The sequence below is a fragment of the Tachypleus tridentatus genome, chromosome 1 (assembly GCF_004210375.1).
Source record: "Tachypleus tridentatus isolate NWPU-2018 chromosome 1, ASM421037v1, whole genome shotgun sequence".
NCBI lineage: Eukaryota > Metazoa > Arthropoda > Merostomata > Xiphosura > Limulidae > Tachypleus > Tachypleus tridentatus.
The window spans coordinates 21,824,290-21,844,745 of NC_134825.1; the positions used below are offsets into that span (position 1 = coordinate 21,824,290).

Consider the following 20,456-nt stretch of genomic DNA (forward strand, 5'->3'; position numbering starts at 1 on the left):
ATTGACAAGGTAAGAATGATCAGTATTTGTATTTAATTTGGCAGGTTCCTGATGTGTCACTGTCATCACATATTATTGAAAGAAGCTGGCTTAATTTTTCCCTTTTAAGTAAATGAAAACATATATATATTCGTTTCTTACCATGTTTTGGGGTAGTGTGTGAAAGTCAAGATTATGATAACATACAATAAAAAGAAATGGTTTCCTGTTATCATTTTACCATTTAATTAATTTCCTAGGGGTGACAGTTTAATTCATTACTTCTGAAGGTTACTTACTTTGTGATGCAAAAGTTGAGATGTTTACAATTTTTTCTTAGAAAATCTTGGCAAAAGAAACAAAGTTCAATTGTGTGAAAAAAGTTTTGTTACTTTTTTTTTTATTTGTTTTGTTTTAGTTCACGGAAAGAATCAAATGAAGGTAAACTCCCAAACACAAATCCTTACAAAACTGAAGATGTGAAATTCACTTTGTTTTTTCACAGTAAAACAAAAAAATGATAGATTACACCAACTTTACTTTTCAGCATAAACTTAACTTTAGAATGAATTACACTCAAATTTTAAAAGAAACATTAATATGAGCCCCTCTGTCAAAGGGCAAATAATAAAGATAAGAGGTTTAAGATTACAGTTCAAGTAGATGCAATGGGATGAAATGAAGAATTCTGCTTTTCAAGATTTTTTGGTAAACTATGAATTTTAAAGATATAAGAATCTAACACTGTACACTTGGAAAATGAACTGTATTATTTTCACCACAATATGAAAGTTTTTCATATCTTAAATATCCCATACTTGACCATAATTACACTAATAATAACAATAACACAAGCTGATAGCTTAACATTTATCTTTTAACATTCTAAACATAAACAACATAGCATTTTGGCATATTTAAAGAATATTATTTTGCTATTTCTTGTATTTCAGGATGTATCTCAAAACTCAAAGTTGATTAACAAAAAATTTGAAATAGTTTTAAGGTAGGGTGGCAGCTAATAAAGTGAATAACAAAAAACAGTAATTTTCATAATTAAATATCATCACTGATACCTTAACATTGACAATTTAAACTGTAACAAGATTATACTGATAGCATGCTACCTGACAATGCTACGTAAACCTAGTGAAACAAAGTGGTTTAAAAATAAAGATTTTATATATAGTTACGTTTATCTGTAAATCAAAAAAATAAATCTTACAAACAAAACATCCTTTATTCAAAAACATCAAGCTGGTTTCAAATACATGAAAATGAAAAGGCTTTTGTTAAACAGTTATAAAGTATTCCCTAAAATATGTAATTAGTACTTTACTGCTAAAAATGGGTGTTGAGAATCTTCCAAATAATCCAAGTAATCAGTTTTAATACCTTTGTTTCAAAAATAAAAATGTGTAAAACTAGAAGTTTCAATAAAAATATAGACTCTGATAATGAAAGGTTAACTTGTAATTCTTTAATTAACCTTAGAAACAGAGAAATACTGAATAAGGTTAATTACCTAAATCTCTGCTCTTCGGTTATGAAAATCTAGGAGACAGTTGGCACATTTAAAGAATTTCTTTATTTTGCAATGAATAAGAAAAATAATGCACAATAAAAACAAAATGATTCTGATCATGAGAAAAATCTACTACACTATGGAATTAGCATTTAATAGTTTTTGCATTAAAAATACAGTGCTTGTCAATACAGACAAAAAAGAATTAGTCAACCGATGTTTCACTGTTTTCAGATTTTAACCGTTTAGCTGGTGGTTCACTTTCTAATGTTTCAGTTACTTCAGTTTTACTTGGTGATTTTTGCTCTGTTGTTTTCAGTTTGTCTTCTTTGCCTGCAAATGCATAAAAGAAACAGTAAAGTTTTTCTGTGCCCTTTTAAAATTATGGTTTTTTAACCTGTTCAGTGCCGTAGACGAGATAACTCGTCCAAGCCGATTGGTAACACAGTGCCACAGATTAGTTAATTAGTTCTCAATAATACCTAACTTCAACGCTAGATGTCAGCACCATACACACATTTGACCTACTTGCAAACTGTTTCACTTTCGATCCAAAATGGCGTCATCAAAAAGTTACAAAATGAAGAAGCATTAGAGTTGTACTGAAGCAGCTGAAATACTTGGCAGTCAACAGGTTAATTTTAACCATTTTACTACTGACATATACAACCCTTAAAATAGTTCAACAATTTGCAAAGCATTACTAAAATAAAAGAAATATTCCACCATTAAATTTTCCTATAAAGAAAAATAATGACTTATCATACATACCAAGAAATACAGCAAGATGAGTATATTACATTAAAAGTAATTTTGAGCAGACAAATCATATTTATCTAAATTTTGATATTATTTGGGACACCAAGACTATCCAACAAGGGACTTGCAATTAATATTACCACAGCTACGGTAATCAGTGCAGAACCTTGTAACAAGTGGTACTTCAAAAACACAAAGGTCAATGCAATAATCAAGGATCTCCACCTGGAAAAGTGACACAAATCATGTGTACAGAAGCTGATTCTGTGATGTATGCCTCAACCTAGCTGTTGAATGAAATAGGTATTCATCCATAACATAACCACTTATAGAAATCTGTGCATTCAACCTGTTGAAATGGTAGTTGGAAAACAGTCATCCCTATACACTAGGTAACTTATGGAAAGCAACTACTAACTTGTGCTGTGCTTTGGGCATGACAACTAACAATAAAGCCTTCTTCAATGAATGCTATGCTGCAGTGCTAATGTCAAGATACATATCCACAGATAAAAGCAAAATCATGTATGGAAAACACTGACTGCAACACTGTGGTGACACTTTAAATTTTTCTTAATATAACACACTCTACCTCTGTAATCTATCTGATTATTTTTTAAACAATTTTAACTACAGAAACTAATGCTGCTTTTACTATGCAGCATGTTAATACAAGCTATCTCTCAGGTGCAATCTTAACATGAGCACCATAAAGTCTTGTCTTATCAAGAGAAATTGAATCAAAATTAAAATGACTTGCAAATAAAAATACATTTTATTCTACATTAGGCTTCTAATACTTTTATTATACTGACTTTACAAAACTTTGATTCTTGTTTTAAATATATCCACATTCCACTAAAGATCACACCTTTTACAAATCAAGTATATTAATGGTGTAATTAATAAGCAACAACTGTAGATATGTCACCCAAGTTGCTTCCAGAATAATGTCACCATGACATAAAACTATGAAAGCTACACATATTTTTACCTCTTCTTTGTACAGTTATTCAAAGGAGAACTTTAATCTCTGTTTAAACAAGGTTTCTTAGCAACATGTCCCAATGAATGGCATTAATCAAAAATATCACTGCATAGTTATATTTTCTATACAAAAATTTTAACAATTTCTATACATTTTCAGGTTTTATTTTCTGTTATTTCATTAAAGTAATTGGTTAGAATGCAAAAAATACACAAAAATTATAAAATAGAAAGAGATAATACCTTCCATGTCTTTAAAAGATTTGCACTAATTTAATGAAGAAAACTCTTTTTTGAGTGGTTGCAACAAATAAACCTCCATCAGGATAAGGTTTCATTTAAAAAGACTGTGAATAATCAGTCTTCAATCAGTTTCCATTGTATCTTATTCTTATATTACAAACTGTTTTATTCCTACTAAGATAACTGTTACCCTTATTTAATAGTCTGATATATCATTAATTGAGCAAATTATTCAATTTTGTTTACACTTATTTATAAACGCTAATAAAATCATGACCTACATCTCCATAATGCATCTTTATTAGCTCACTATTTGGTTATGACAACTTTGTCATGACCTATTCACATCCTAGAAGTTCACTAATCCAGTTAAATCTAAACTGAAACTCTGTCATTGATAAATCAAACACTGACATGTTTAGAAAGTTCATATATCAAAATACTAAAGATCCTTAAATTTTTATTGTTAAGGCAAATGAAACCAAGAATTTTATATAAATAACAAGTGTAAAACCAATAAGTATTAACATCATTGGATTTTGACTAGAATACATTACATACCTGAACAAATTCCTTCATATTTGTATTGGTGAGTATTTGTCCATCTTATTGTATCAATACATACTTAAAACAATGTCTGAAAATCTATTTGAGCACTTAAGTGTATAGTGACTCTGGAAAAATTCAACAAATAAATTATTTAATGATATCTCTACACTTAGTATTTCTTTTATTTGATTAAAATGGGTTATTTGACTTTTCTGCCCAAAAAATTTTGACAGACAAGATCTTGACAACCAATAGAAGATGGAATTCACTTGCTCTGGGCCATGTTCTTTTCATAATATTCTGCAATACCATAGTTAGTATTGAGATGTTGAATGTAACACATTTTTAGATTAGATTACATATGGATTGACAAGTTTCTCCTATACATGCACTAGTCAGCATCTGCCACAAGGTACTTCATAAACAATGTTTTTTTTTGGTATGGCATCTATCATGTAGTTCATATTTAGTAGCTTTACTGGATATAAAAATAAATCCTAGTTTGCATTACACAAACTTAAGAACAATAATTTTTAATCTTATTGTTTGTAGTTTCTACTGCTTTAGAAAAAGATTATTTCTCACATCTTCCTTTTTTGTCAGTCTTATGCTTACAGATACTATAATCTGGTTTTTAAAGGTTTAAAAATGCAAGACAATCTTGTAACAAATACATCGAGAATTCTACTTGGAATTCTGAATTTGTCGATTACTTTAATTATTTAAATTTCAAATTATATTATAAAATATTACAATATTATGAAGAAAACTCAGGTGTTTATGAATCTAGTAGCTTTAGTTACTTTGTGGCAAAGATATGAAACTACTTGTTCTATTGTTTTAAACCCATACATACACCTAAAAAATTTAATAAGAAAAGCTATGTTCAAAATGTATTTTTTTTAATGGATTAACTAGATACAAGTATACCTAAATTTAGAGGATATTCAATAATTTGTTTAATGACATACACTTGACATGCAACCATCTCCAAAACATACAATAAAATTAAAGATTACACTTACCATTTCTATCCTCTTGACTAAACTGTCTTCCTCCTCTGGGACCCCTTCCTCTTCTACCAGAACCACCACCTCTTTTCCTTCCAAAACCTCTTCTTCCTCTACCAGAACTGTTGTTTTTCTCTGTGTACATTAAATGCATCATTAATACTGAACTTTTTATTCCATAATGTTTAAAAGATTACCAATATGATATCTGACACAATGTCACTACTAATAACAGATTAGTTTGTAAAATTATTTCAAAGTTTTGTTTTGAATTTTTTTGCAAGGTTACTCCAATTTACGTGGTTTAGCCATCCCTAATTTAACAGTGATAGACTAGAAGGAAAGCAGCTAGTCAACACCACCCATTGCTAACTCTTGGGCTAAAAATTGGGAGCACCTTCAGTCACAAGAATTAGAATTCATGATTTGTAGATTGCTAATTGAACACCCTAAGTACCAGGCCAACACCAAGTCCGTTTCAATATTTGATATTATCTATGTGGAATATAATACACCAAGTTTTTTCACTCTTTAGGAAAACTGTCACATCAACACATTAAGTTCTACTATAAAGCCTAACCATCATGTTTAAGCAACGTGGTACCTACATCAAGTTACACATAAACTGAAATTGTATATAAATTGCAGCAAATTACATCTCACACCACAGCAAAACAGCTTTATTAGGAAACCTATTTTTCAAAGTTGCTATTCTATTTTGATACCAAAATAACTGACCTGGTTTACCACAAACTTCTTATTTAAAATAAATTTCCTCAATCAGTTGTGAAATATTAATATCTAGGCTTAAATTAAATTTGTTACATTAATGTTTACGTCTTGAAAACACTTTTGTTTTTACTCATGCAAAGGAAACCAAATAGGAAAACTAGGAACCCATTTAAAATTTGAACACAGAGAGCTTTGTTGTTGTTTTTCCTTTGTTATACTAATTGTTATTTGTGTAATGGGTTACACATTAGTATTTCAAACAAATGTCTTGTAAGAAAAACATACGCATGTTCTTCCTCCATGCAGCTCTGGTCTTTGCAAATCTCTTCCAGTACTGCTGTTCTTCCTCCCCTAGTACATAAAAAATCCACTGTATACTGCAGATAAATTATTATTACTTAATCATGTTCATAACTGTATATTGCTATAAATTTTATGGGCTTAAGTAAAATTTATTAGAATAATCTATGTTCACCCAACTAGCTAAATTTTATGGAATATTTCCTGAAAAGCTTTAGGTCCTTACATTGCTTCCTGTACTTTTATGTTATACTGCAAAACAACTCACTGAAAGGTAGTGTTTTAGTTTACGGTTTTGTTATTGTTGTTTGTATGTTTTAGTAACAAGGCTGTCATAAAGTAAAATTATCCAAAAATTTGTTTTTGTGATGCATTTAGTTCAAAACTATTATTATTATAGTAGAAAGTTCAAACAGCTTGTCAGGTACATTTCTTACTGAGGAAAAACTACACGAAAGATCGTAATTCTGGTTATTTACCAGTTATTTTGGTACTTCCATTGTCATTCAGCTAACGCTAACCTTTCAGCTCATGAAATCACTTTCATACAAAATGTTAAGTTCAAACTATTGAAACTCCTGTGGCTGAACTAACAATATATCATTAAACCAACTAGCATGTTTCATATTAAGATGCACAAGCAACCTATAAAATTCAACAAGACTTTTTAATTATTAACAATTTATCTGTCATTAATCAACACAACTATTAAATACTTTATCGTTAATCTGTCAATTTGAATACCTATGCAGGAATTTACAAAACCGACAAACAACAGCCAATGACTACTACATAATGCCACACGTTTCAAACCATTAGTTTAAAGATCAACAGTTTTTTCAGATGAAAGTGGAATACTACCTTCTAAAACCTGATACTTGAGTTCAGTGCCACAGATGACCAGTTTTTTATCATCACTTTCTCCAGTCAAAGCCTTCTCTACAGCAAACATGGCAACTCCCTCTTCTGCAAACCTTACAAAGGCCTAGTGTTGCAGCAAGTTGCAACAGATAAATAAACAAATGACCACGTTTCACAATCATACTTAATTTATAAAACTAAATTTACAAAGCATACAAGTATCTGAGTTTACAATAATAGTGTAAGAGTATTATTGACTTTAATATATACAATGAGTGAAACAAGTCTAGCAACATATATATGCAAAAACGGCTCGTTTGGGCTGAGAAAACACTTTACATAGAAGAGCGAACAACGTTTCGACCTTCTTCGGTCATCGTCAGGTTCACAAAGAAAGAGGTAACTGACGGAAGCTGACCACATGTTTGAAAGGGGTTGTGTAACTGTGTGTCGAAATGTAGAGGGCGGTATTAGATGTTTGAATATATAATTTTATTTATTATATTAATATAGGTATAAAGGCGTTCCTTTATATTGGTTTATTTTGGGTTTAAGTTGTTGTATAAGTAAGGCTTCTTTAATTTTACGTTTGTTTATGTTTGTTTCTTTATTTAGTATTTGAGTGTTTTCTATGGTTATGTTGTGTTTATTTGACTTGCAGTGTTCAAAAGCGTGTGAAGGTGACTTTTATGTTCTTTGAATCTGGTTTCCATTTTCTACTTGTTTCTCCAATATAGAAGTCGTGGCAGTTATCACATTGTATTTTATAAATAATGTTGGTGTGGTGTTTGTCAGTGTAGTTTTACATAGTATAGACCTCAGTTTTGTGCGGGTTTTGAATAAATTTGGTATTAATTGGAATGTCATATTTTGTTACTAATTTTGCCAAATGTTGGTTATTTGTTTGCTGATGTCGGGAATATATGGTATACAGCAGTATATGGTTTTAAGTGGTTTTTTTGATTAGTGAGCTGTATTTACTTTAGTTGGTTGATTTTGCTTTCTGTGTAGGTGTGTGCGTATAATGTTTTCTACGGTTTGTGGAGGAAACTTATTGATGTTGGTGAAGTATTGTTTTATTTTGTCTAATTCATCGTTAATTTTATCTGGTGAGCATAGTTTTATGGCTGTGTTTATTTGGTTTCTTAGTATGTTGAGTTTTGTTTTGTTTCATGTGCTGAGTCCCAAGGAATGTATAGTCCAGTATGGGTGATTTTTTGGTGGATTTCTGTTTGAAATTGTGTATCAGTTCTTGTAATTTTGAGGTTAAGAAATGATATTTGATTGTTTTCTTCCTGTTCACATGTGAAGTTGATGTTGGGATGTATAGAGTTAATGTGATTGAAAAAATTAAGTATGTGTTCTGTAGATTTGAATCCATAACCGTGTCATCTACATATCTATACCAGTATAGTGGTGGATGTAATGCTGTGTTAATTGCTTGTGTTTCAACTTGTGTCATAAAAAATATTGGCTAGAACTGGTGATACTGGGTTGCCCATGCTTAGGCCGTTTGTTTGTATATAGTTTTGGTTGTTGAACATGAAGTTTGTCTTTATCGTGGTGAATTCTATGAGGGTTGCTAACTGGTTACTGGGAATTTCTATAGTTGGGTTAGGGTCTCGGATATAGAGTTCTAAGGCTATCTTGCAGGCTTCAGTGGTTGGAACTTCTGTAAAGAGGGATATAACATCGAAACTGGCCATTAAGGCTTTATGATTAAGTTGATTTAGATTAGACTTGAAATTAAAAGAGTCTTTGATAAATGAGCTGGCTGATGTTACATATTTGGAGAATGCCCATGCTATGTATTTACCAAGGTTGTAATTAAACGATTCATATGTGGACATTATTGGTGTCGTAATGGACAATCTGGTTTATGAGGTTTGGGGATGCCGTATATATTTGCGGTGTGCGTGAGTCGGTTTTACGTAGGTAGGAATAAAGTGTTTGTGAAATTGTGTTGGCTTTTTCATTTGTAGTAGTAATTTGTTCAGTTGCGTCTCGTGTGTCTTTGTTGGATTTGTGTGTATTGGTTTAAATTTGTTCGTGTCTGATAGGATGTTATTCATTTTTTTCATCAACTTAATCATAAAGCCTTAATGGCCAGTTTCGATGTTATATCCCTCTTTACAGAAGTTCCAACCACTGAAGCCTGCAAGATAGCCTTAGAACTCTATATCCGAGACCCTAACCCAACTATAGAAATTCCCAGTAACCAGTTAGCAACCCTCATAGAATTCACTACGATAAAGACAAACTTCATGTTCAACAACCAAAACTATATACAAACAAACGGCCTAAGCATGGGCAACCCAGTATCACCAGTTCTAGCCAATATTTTTATGACACAAGTTGAAACACAAGCAATTAACACAGCATTACATCCACCACTATACTGGTATAGATATGTAGATGACACGGTTTTGGGATTCAAATCTACAGAACACATACTTAATTTTTCAATCACATTAACTCTATACATCCCAACATCAACTTCACATGTGAACAGGAAGAAAACAATCAAATATCATTTCTTAACCTCAAAATTACAAGAACTGATACACAATTTCAAACAGAAATCCACGAAAAATCACCCATACTGGACTATACATTCCTTGGGACTCAGCACATGAAACAAAACAAAAACTCAACATACTAAGAAACCAAATAAACACAGCCATAAAACTATGCTCACCAGATAAAATTAGCGATGAATTAGACAAAATAAAACAATACTTCACCAACATCAATAAGTTTCCTCCACAAACCGTAGAAAACATTATCGCACACACCTACACAGAAAGCAAAATCAACCAACTAAAGTAAATACAGCTCACGAATCAAAACCACGAAACCATATACTGCTGTATACCATATATTCCGACATCAGCAAACAAATAACCAACATTTGGCAAAATTAGTAACAAAATATGACATTCCAATTAATACCAAATTTATTCAAAACCGACACAAAACTGAGGTCTATACTATGTAAAACTACACTGACAAACACCACACCAACATTATTTATAAAATACAATGTGATAACTGCCACGACTTCTATATTGGAGAAACAAGTAGAAAATGGAAACCAGATTCAAAGAACATAAAAGTCACCTTCACACGTTCTCGAACACTGCAAGTCAAATAAACACAACATAACCATAGAAAACACTCAAATACTAAATAAAGAAACAAACATAAACAAGCGTAAAATTAAAGAAGCCTTACTTATACAACAACTTAAACCCAAAATAAACCAATATAAAGGCATGCTTTATACCTATATTAATATAATAAATAAAATTATATATTCAAACATCTAATACCGCCCTCTACATTTCGACACACAGTTACACAACCCCTTTCAAACATGTGGTCAGCTTCGGTCAGTTACCTCTTTCTTTGTGAACCTGGCGATGACCGAAGAAGGTCGAAGCGTTGTTAAGCTCTTCTATGTAAAGTGTTTTCTCAGCCCAAACGAGCCGGTTTTGCATATATATTTCTCAACAAGTGGGTTTCTCGTCATCACTGAAGTCTAGCAACACAATGTTATAGAAGATGAGGACGTATCAAAAAAGTTTAATGTATATATAGTTTGTTAACTAACCATCTTTCAAGATGCTGATACAATATTTTACAGTTGTTTCATTTTCATTCATGTATATGTAAACACTAACAATGACAAAAAATTACCTCACTGTTATGGCAAACTTGTGAAAAATACAAATAATACAATACCATAAACATGTTACATTTTAAGGTGTAGTTATAAGCTAATCCCCCTATTTTAACATTTAAAATTCAAAAAGCACCCAGAAAGCTATAATATTTGAAAGATGCGCCAATAAAGTATTACAAGAGATGACTTCATTGTCTAAAAGTAATTATTATTGTACATTAAATTTTCATACCATGGTGTATATAAAAAAAAAAACAGCATTAAACAACCTAGACTTCATTTTAGTTTTATAAATGGCTTCTAACAAATGATTTGCCAATGCTGGAGTTGATTTGTAAAATAATAACCTTACAATATTGAAATCTCATTAACAATAAAGCAGCAAACAAAGAGCACTAAAGAGTGAAGAAGCTTATAGAAATCAGATTAACATTCGCTTCAAGAAGACTGAAAAATGATACAACTTATAATGGTCACCCTAAAACACCCATTAGCCCTTTTTGCAGGTCATGACATCTTACAAAGTTACAGTAAAATTCACTACGACTGAAGAATGGAGCATCAGTTGAAGTTACCAAGCACACTGAACACCCACAACCAAGAGTCTGTAAAATCATGTGTAAATCAGTTTGAGGTTGTACTATTACAGGTTACATGTTACTAATAACAGCTACCAGAAAATGCTTGTTTGTTTGAATTTCGCGAAAAGATACTCACGGGCTATCTGTGCTAGCCGTCCCTAATTGAGCAGTGTAAGACAAGAGGGAAGGCAGCTAGTCATCACCACCAACCGCCAACTCTCGGGCTACTCTTTCACCAACGAGGTTTGGTGCGACCGGGATTCGAACCCGCGACCCTCAGATTACAAGTCGAATGCCTTAACACGCTTGGTCATGCTGGGCCACCCAGGAAATGCACGTAAATGGCTAAAATTTGCAGCCAATTTCTAATACAAGTCAGATTAGACAGCACCTAGCCAGAAAATATCATATGGATTGATTAGTTTCTCTGCTTAATCAAATCAGCATTCAAAAACCATATGATCTGAGAAGAAAGTATGTGTCTTCACATCATGACTATTGGCTGAAAATGTTATTACAGCATGGGTTGGATTCACATACAAATATCATTTGGCCATATTTCTCCAAGATACCAACAAATGATGGATTTAACAAAACTACAGTAGGTGTTACCCAATTCATGTGCAAACAAGTCACTTTCATTTAAGAAAAAAATATGATGCAAACATCTTCACACATGAAGGTGAAGTATTGTCCAAACTACAAAGACTGTTATTACACTGCAATTACATGCTTTGGAATACATAAAGCAAAACTTTTCTACACAAACAGTCAAGTGGTCTTTAGATCCTACCCTAAAACCTAATGCATTTTGATTATGGAAGCCACCAAAAATACATTGTAAAGCTTAATAAATAAGATGTTAGATTAGAAACTGAACATTACTATTCAAATGTAAGAATTATCTGTTTATGGATTTTGTGCAAAGTTACTCTAGTTATACACATTAGCCATACCTAATTTTTGATGTAATAAGCTATTAATGTGAGCTATTCTAATAAAACAGTGAAATTTAAAAGCTTTAGTGCAGAGTTTTTTCTGTCTGTTCTATAACAGGGCATCAACCATGGAGCCTTGGTTCACAGTCTAGCAAGCTAACCATTCAACCATGGAGCCTTGGTTCACAGTCTAGCAAGCTAACCATTCAACCATGGAGCCTTGGTTCACAGTCTAGCAAACTAACCATTAAGCCACACAAAGCAGTGCAAGACACAGCAGTGTTGCATCATCATTTTCAGTATGTACAAATTTCACAATCAAAACCTCTCCTCTTGTCACTGAGTGTTGTCTAAGTATCTCACTAGTTCATGTACCAAATGTTGTACATCTCTAATGAGTAGCTTTTGAATTAAAGAAATTAACATTTTAACCCTTTTATTTCATTACTTTTGTATAACAGAAAAAAACTCACCTCAGGATCATCAACATTATACTCAACATAGGCGACCGTGGCATGTGGGTTAAAGATTTCTTTGATGTCCATGCGAGAAATATTTTTAGATAACCCACTTAACTTGAGAACACAGCCTTTGACTATTTCTTCCTCGACAAATTTCTAAGTAACAAAGTAAAAATGTCATTACTGATATTAGATAACTCTCTTACAACTTAACCCTAAAAATACGGCAGTATAAAACTAGATACTGTAAATTTCTGAATAAAAATTTATCTAAATTATGGTGCATATAATGTATGACAAAAAATTTATATGTTTTTCTTTTTATAGTAACTAGTACATACCATCTTTTTCAACATACATTGTACACAGTAATGTATACCTACCATAAATGTTGCATAAGTACATTTTATTAATTCTCTATGTTTCTAAGAAATAAGTATTTTTAAACATGATTTTTGAAACAAAGTAATCAAAAAGTTAAGACTTGTGATTTTTAAAATGAATTTCACACATACTTAGAAATGTTTGGAAATACAAAACTAGTTATCATTAAACTACATCTCATATCCAAAAATTATTTTTCAGTTAAACCACCAAAATTCTAAGCCTAAATAACTTCCCTTGAATAATTTGTACAATTTCTCCACATAGCCATGGCTAAGAATTTGCTTTTGGCGACTTTTACAGATACTCTAACATTTTTATAATGTCTATTTCCCAGCTGGAATTGCAAAGACAACAAAGGCTACAGCAAACATGTAATTAGAGATTATGTGGACGCTAACATTCTTGACCTGTGTTCATGACAATTAAAGTGCATATGAAATTTTTAAAAAGTATGGTAAATGATAACCATTACAAATATAAAAGTAAAAGGTAAGTGCTTTATTACAATGATAATAATAAAAATAAAATGTCATATACTACTATTAATATAATGAAAACAAGTGTCAAAATATCTTTCAATACACAAGAAATTAGAAACCTGATCATCAGCTTCTTCGTCTCTGGCTTGATTTTCCTTCTCTTTTTGTTTCTTTCTATCCAATTTGAGAAAAAAAATATAATTTGTGCATTAATATCTTAAATGCTACAACAAAAGTTAAGACCATAGTTCACACTGAATTACTCAGATTAGTTTCAAGGACTTTCTTAGCACTCAGAATGTTTTCCAAACACTTTTTTGGAAGCTAAAATGTACATCAAAATCAATCAGACTCCACTGTAATCTCATAAAATTCCTATTTATTTTTATTCAATATATGAATGCAGACTAACAATGAAACGGAGTGTTTCTTGCATTCAATGTTGCAACATGTAAGACATATAGATATATATTCTGCTATTATAATACTTTCAAGTACTTCTTGCACATAAAAAAAGCTACTTCTCAAGGATTTTCAAAGATACATATCCATCAGATGATTATGTATTTTGAAATGTTTGCTTATTGAGTCTTTTATATAATAAATGATATAAAACATAGTGGTTTTACTATCAGTGAAACATTCACACAAAACATGTCTTAAAATCAATTACTTAAAGGGACACAAAGTTAAGAAAAATTGGGTGAACTATCCCCTAAAAGCTGCCAACAGAATTGAGATTTAAAATTTCTTCAGATGCAAGTTTTATTAACATTTGTTTAAGTGAAGTAATTAAATGAAACAAATAACCAGTTTTTTTTTTTATTACTTTTGCCATTAATACTGACATGGTGGAAACCATTAAATTTCCCACCTATACAGATACTACTTGCTAGTAGACAAAACTAAGCTATAACTGTTGCAATGCTGCATTTGTATGAAGTTTATTTTTAGTTGTAATAGTTTCAAGTGCATTTTTTAAATCTAGAGATGTTAAAAGCTGTAAAAGTCAACTATCTGTACAAATACATGATTTTCTATTCTGTAAGTCATAGAAAGGTAATATACTAACTGCACAAGTTTCCTATGATGTTTATTACATTACTAAAGTAATTATTTTGGCACTTAATTATCTGTTTACAAGAGGTAACAAGTTTTATAACTTCATTATATTTTGCCCTCTAGGAAAAGAAACATTACATTTTTTAATACGTGTAAACAAAGTAGTGTAAGGCAATCACAGGTGTTATTTATAAAATAATACAAGCACTATCTATTTAGATTAGTTTTAATAATTTAGACAATATCAATCAAAGATGGTATTACATATACTAAGAGGTTTTAAAGGGTTAAATTTTTAACAGACCAATTATTTATAAATATGAATCACAAAAACTAAAAGTAAGTCACACATGCATTTTCGTTGTAACCCACAATAACACTAATTACCAAGTCCAAACGAGCACACACACTCTTCAATTCATGTATAGTGTTCATAATGGTGCTTTCCTTCCATATATTTTGTGTAGAATTTAGAGTTAACACATAATTAGGTATAATTCACACATTATTATATACTACTGCACTAATCCAGAAGGATTTTCCTTTTATGGTTAATCATCACTGTAATTCCTAAACTAAGTGGCCACTCCTACTGAAATATTCCTCAGCCAAAATTCAGGCCAGACCAACACAAGCACATAAATACAACTGATACCTTTATTTCTGGCCTGCAAAAGTCAAACTCCTGCTACAGACATAAAATTGTTACAATTGTTCTTACAATAACCTCAAACTGACACAAAGGTTTTTAGTTTGGTTGATAATGACACAGAAGAATGCTAGCCACGAGATCTTTTAATAAGAGGCAACTTCACGAGAGGCACTATAATGCAGAAAGCTGTTAAAGTGGAATAATCACAAGATTAACATACAGCAATTTACTTTGCGTATGCCAAACAAAATATATGAATACATAAATAAATCGTTCAGGCCCAAGTAATTATAGAAATTCATTATATACACAAGGAAGAAGGGAGCAATATAAATAAATACCTTTGTATTTATTAAGAACAGGGAAATATTTTGTTTACTTTTTATTAACAGGGCTTCTTTTATTTTTTGGCTATTAACCCCTTTCTGCAAAGCTCACCAGGTTACACTCAATATTTCATTGTACTATCAATGAACATCCAGGAAATTAACATAACATATAATTGAGTTTTATTTTATATAAATTTTAATTCCTTTACTTCAAAAGAAACCTTTAAGAAATACTTACATTTCCTACACATACATGTATATAGTCATTAGAAAAACTTATATTTTAAACTATAATGTAACAATGGTTATTTTGAAAGTTTCATTAACTATCACCATAAAATAAATTTAACTACTCATAGTATTGTTGGCTGCTTTGTTCACAATAATACTTTTGTTCTTTTTTACCTAAATATATTACGGTCAGAGAGACAGTTAAGTTGCATTTAGGCTTTACTTTTATACTTTAGTTAATTATGTATTACTTATGTTTTAATAACTGAAAGATTTAAATGTTTTTTAAAGGTTATCTCGAACACTGTCCCAGTTCTCAAGGGTTATGGTCATGCACAAGTGGAAGGTAATTTCTGCAAAGGCTTGTACATCTTTTATGAAGATACTGTAATACACCTTAAGAGTGTTGTTGTCGTGTGCTGAGATGAATAATAAATTGTAAAGGACAGGAAAGAAAAATAAACTAAGTGAGAAAATAAAAATATGAAAGTATGGATGAAAATGAAAAAATATTTTTAGATATTCAACAAAGAGTTAAAAGGCCTGTAGTTATTTCTATTTCTTAATCTTAAACATTTCATTACATTTCTTGATGACAAGAAACACTTGAAATAAAAATGTATCTCAAAACAGCTGGTATGGGTATTAACACTTTTATTGATAAGGAGAAAATTAAAGTTTAAATTATGTAATCTACAATTTGATTCTAAACTTATTGATATAAATTATACAAGGTTAAAAAGTAGTGTAATTACTACAGTTTAAGTTATGTCAACCTTCGATTCTCCTTGTAATATATCAGGGTTTGACTGATATTAGGTGAATAATTTACTACTTTTCTAAATAATAATTTAAAAAAAAAAATCAAGATCAGTTTGATGGGTAGTAGGAAAAACAAGAACTATGCAAAAACTAAGATGTTAACAATAACATTCACCTGTCTTTGATTTTGAGAAAATAAGGAAATTACTTTCAAGTGTGAAGGATGTTTTTAAATAAAGCTGGCAAAGTATAATTATCTACTAAATAAAAAAAAATAATGAAGTGGAGATGCAAGGTTTTACCAATCATCATGTGCCCCAAGTTAAACAAAAAATGTTACCTGACTAGCTAATGAACAAATATTTGCTGTAAAGTTCTTATCAAAGCTATAAGTTTAGCCACTAGTTTGACTGCCAACCAACACTGTACGTGTAGCCACCAGTTTGGCTGCCAACCAATGCTGTACGTGTAGCCACCAGTTTGGCTGCCAACCAATGCTGTACGTGTAGCCACCAGTTTAGCCACCAGTTTGGCTGCCAACCAGTTTGGCTGCCAACCAATGCTGTACGTGTAGCCACCAGTTTGGCTGCCAACCAATGCTGTACGTGTAGCCACCAGTTTGGCTGCTAACCAACGCTGTAAGTATAGCCACTAGTTTGGCTACCAACTTTGATTTCATTCATTTAAGTCAAATACTAAATCTTTTTTAAACCCTTTGGTTTCTCATGTAAGGTGTTTTTTATTAATTATAATGAAAATGTAAACTTACTTCATCCTCTCTTGGTACTCTATTTCTTTTCTTTTCTTAAAATCTACACTGAAAGCCAAGAAATGAATACAAAGTTCTGTTTTATTCAAATAACTCACTATCAAATACTTATTACAAATACACGTTTCTAAACGCTGTACTTAAAATCATCTGAAGTAAACTACAACATAAATACCATGAATATTTTCACAAAACATAAATTAAACAAATATTTTAACCTATTTCTTAGGTAAAAAGCATCAAATATTTTAACTGGACTAAAGAGGCTTAATAATAAAAATGCATTTGCTTAACTTCACCAAAGTGAACTTTCTACCACAAGTTGTACATGTTATTTCTATTTTGTATGATATACATAGGTGCAACATTATATATGCTAGCTTTATTTCAAATTAAGACCATGTAAACTGTCATACAAGAAAAAAAAATTATAAGTTGAAAAAATAACATTTTATACAAAACCAATTAAAATCTTGTCACTGATGTAGTTCAGGTTCTTATTTACAAAAAAAGTGTTTTCTGTCTTCAGATTTTAATTCCAATACTCTTACAATTTTGAGTTTGATTTATTATTCAAAACAGGTAATAGACCTAGAAATGAGGTTAAACAACAAATGATCAAACATTCAATATCAACTACACAAGTAATCATGATATCGATTACATCTACCTTTATGGATTTTTATTATTTTTAAATTAATTACGAGTTTAATAAGTTGGTCAATTACGTTTGTTCAGCATATTTTGGAACTCAGTAAAAAATTACTTACCAAATTTTTATCTTAAACCTGTAATTTTAACAGTACTCACTTCATTTGTCTAAGTAATGAAATGTTTTTAAACTTTATGTCCTTGGCTGCAACAAATTTTTCAGCATCTTCTTTATTAATGAATGTTGCAAAAACAGAACCCTAAGAGGGATTGAAAAACTTCTGTAAAGTTTACTATCTCAATAACAATGAGCCAAAATTAAAGTGAAAATACAAATACTATATGAATATTAAATGTTCATAATTAAAGAAATAATATTTGTAAATGGTTAAACTAATGAGATAAAAGTAATTTCAAAGTTACTGAAGAAAACAACATTAATTTCAGTTTTGAAATTTGATTCAATTACTTAAAAGAAAAAAAAACATGGGCCATCCACAACTTACAAATACTCAATAAATTCTTCCACAATTGGAAACTAAGTTAAATATATGAAGATGTCAAGTCCACAGACATGTATTCACAATGGGGATTTAGAGTTTCCAAGATGGAGAAATCCATTGTACATAATGGCATTGTAAAACAAAGGAACATGAACCAAACTGATACACCTAGACAATCCAGAAATAAATCCACAACAAGTCATTTGCCAATAGAATTAAACAAACAGTAGAGTCTTAAAAGGTGAAAATTCTTCAACATAAATATCAGAAGCAAAACTCCAATCAAGAAGGATAACCATTTTAAAATGTATCAAATAGGGTAAGCATTCGTCAAGATAAGGCATCTAGTCACAACTCAAATTTAGTCTTCTGTATGTCAAGTAGCTTGAGAATAAAAGGTGTACTCTCATGCTATTCCAGTCAAAATGCCAAATATGAAAACTAAACTTTCACAAAAGAATGATGTGGTTAACAACAAATCATAGCAGGGAGTTGAAGAATCCAAATATTTTAATACCTATTCAGTAAAACATAAACGTTTGTAATTCATGTAAATTTTTATTTGGCATCTCCAAACTACATCAAACAACATGAAAGTTACATTATCTTAAAGTATCAAGAATTCCATATAAAACAGACAAATTTGTTCAAGTGCCATCTTGTTACCCATTTCATCTTCTCATTTTGATTATGAATCTGTTAATGTCTTTTGAACTTTCACTTTTCCACTAAGTTGTTTTATTTTGTAAGTTGAAATGTTTCCTAGTCCATTAATTGGCATAGCGTGTAGGCCACCAATTATTTCTACTGTACTTATCTTTGTTCAATGTCCATTATATCGTATCTTTTTTTTTTAACTTATAAATCATCCACCTCTCCTTTTGCAAACTATTTATCTAACCACATGCCTGTTATATGACTTTCTAGGCAGCCTCTCAACTTTTTTGTCCATCCAAAAATCTATATGCTGAATTTAAACACCTTTTAACATGATTACTTACTCTGAATGTTGGTGAATTTGGAAATTTTCTCATAACAACATTTTCCACTTTACCATAAGACTCAAAAAACTCCAAAACGTCATCTAAACAGGTGTTTCTAGGAAATCCTTTCTAAAAACAAACAAACAACAATTAAGATAAAGCTTGTTTGGTCTTATGATATAGGAAATTATTTAAAACTTTAGAAAAAAAAATATCCATTGCAGAATGCATCAGTAAATTACGACACTAAATAATTTTAAAAGGAAAACAATTTGCAAGATAAACAAGTTAGAAAAATATTCCACTTTTGAAAACTTATAATACTACTACATTTAATGAAGGAAAATTTTAAAGTTTCTTTAAAAAAGCAAGAAATTGAAGTTCATTGTTCACACTTTGAAATTTTATTAAATTTTTATGTGAACATTATTGGTGAACATCAATGATTTTTATAGAAACTCATAATAATACATACACTGATAAAATATAATGTGCCTTGTCTTTCAATCAAACTTAGTGATATAAATTAACAAGTCTAAATATACATTTTCAAGTTTATCAGGGAAAAAAGTAAAGAATGCAGATAAAACAACAGCTTACAAATGGATATCTGTAATAGTCAGAAAAAAAAGGTATTCAAAATGACAAAAAAAAATCACAGATTTTATACAATACTTACTGCATAAGCTGTTCTGCTCATCATTTCATCATGATAAGATTTAGTTTTCTCTGGAAGAGGTTTTGATGGATCTCTTCTAATTTTATTTCCATCCTCACTAATCTGTTGTTAATTAAAAGTGATTGTTTAATACCAAAATATAGTTTCCATTTTTGTGAAAACAAAACATGTTTGAAGCAATTACGTTTACACCCAGATCAGATTAGATCAAGGGATAAGAAATGAAACCCAACAATCTGACTGCTTTTGGAATGTGGACTTCCCTAATAGAAAATCCACTTTTCTTGATGATTCTGATGCCTTCAAATACTATGAGTAGATGACATCATATTAATGCTTTATAAATGCTCTTTAGCAAA

General features: G+C 30.7%; 1 protein-coding gene across 3 annotated transcripts in view; it reads right to left on the minus strand.

Annotated features, from left to right (window-relative positions):
• Positions 1 to 348: 348 nt before the first annotated feature.
• La (La autoantigen-like) overlaps positions 349 to 20,456 on the minus strand; it is a 38,329-nt gene continuing 18,221 nt past the window's right edge. For 2 of the 3 annotated variants that reach the window (XM_076488764.1, XM_076488757.1), the window contains exons 7-16: positions 20,098 to 20,199; positions 19,437 to 19,547; positions 18,092 to 18,192; positions 17,282 to 17,329; positions 13,596 to 13,650; positions 12,623 to 12,766; positions 6,946 to 7,069; positions 6,070 to 6,135; positions 5,068 to 5,187; positions 349 to 1,837 (exon numbers count right to left, since the gene is read on the minus strand). In XM_076488764.1, coding sequence (XP_076344879.1) covers positions 1,710 to 1,837; positions 5,068 to 5,187; positions 6,070 to 6,135; positions 6,946 to 7,069; positions 12,623 to 12,766; positions 13,596 to 13,650; positions 17,282 to 17,329; positions 18,092 to 18,192; positions 19,437 to 19,547; positions 20,098 to 20,199 — 999 coding nt within the window. In that variant the 3' untranslated portion in view covers positions 349 to 1,709. The remainder of the gene's footprint in view (positions 1,838 to 5,067; positions 5,188 to 6,069; positions 6,136 to 6,945; positions 7,070 to 12,622; positions 12,767 to 13,595; positions 13,651 to 17,281; positions 17,330 to 18,091; positions 18,193 to 19,436; positions 19,548 to 20,097; positions 20,200 to 20,456) is intronic. The other variant, XM_076488774.1, reaches the window with a different exon arrangement.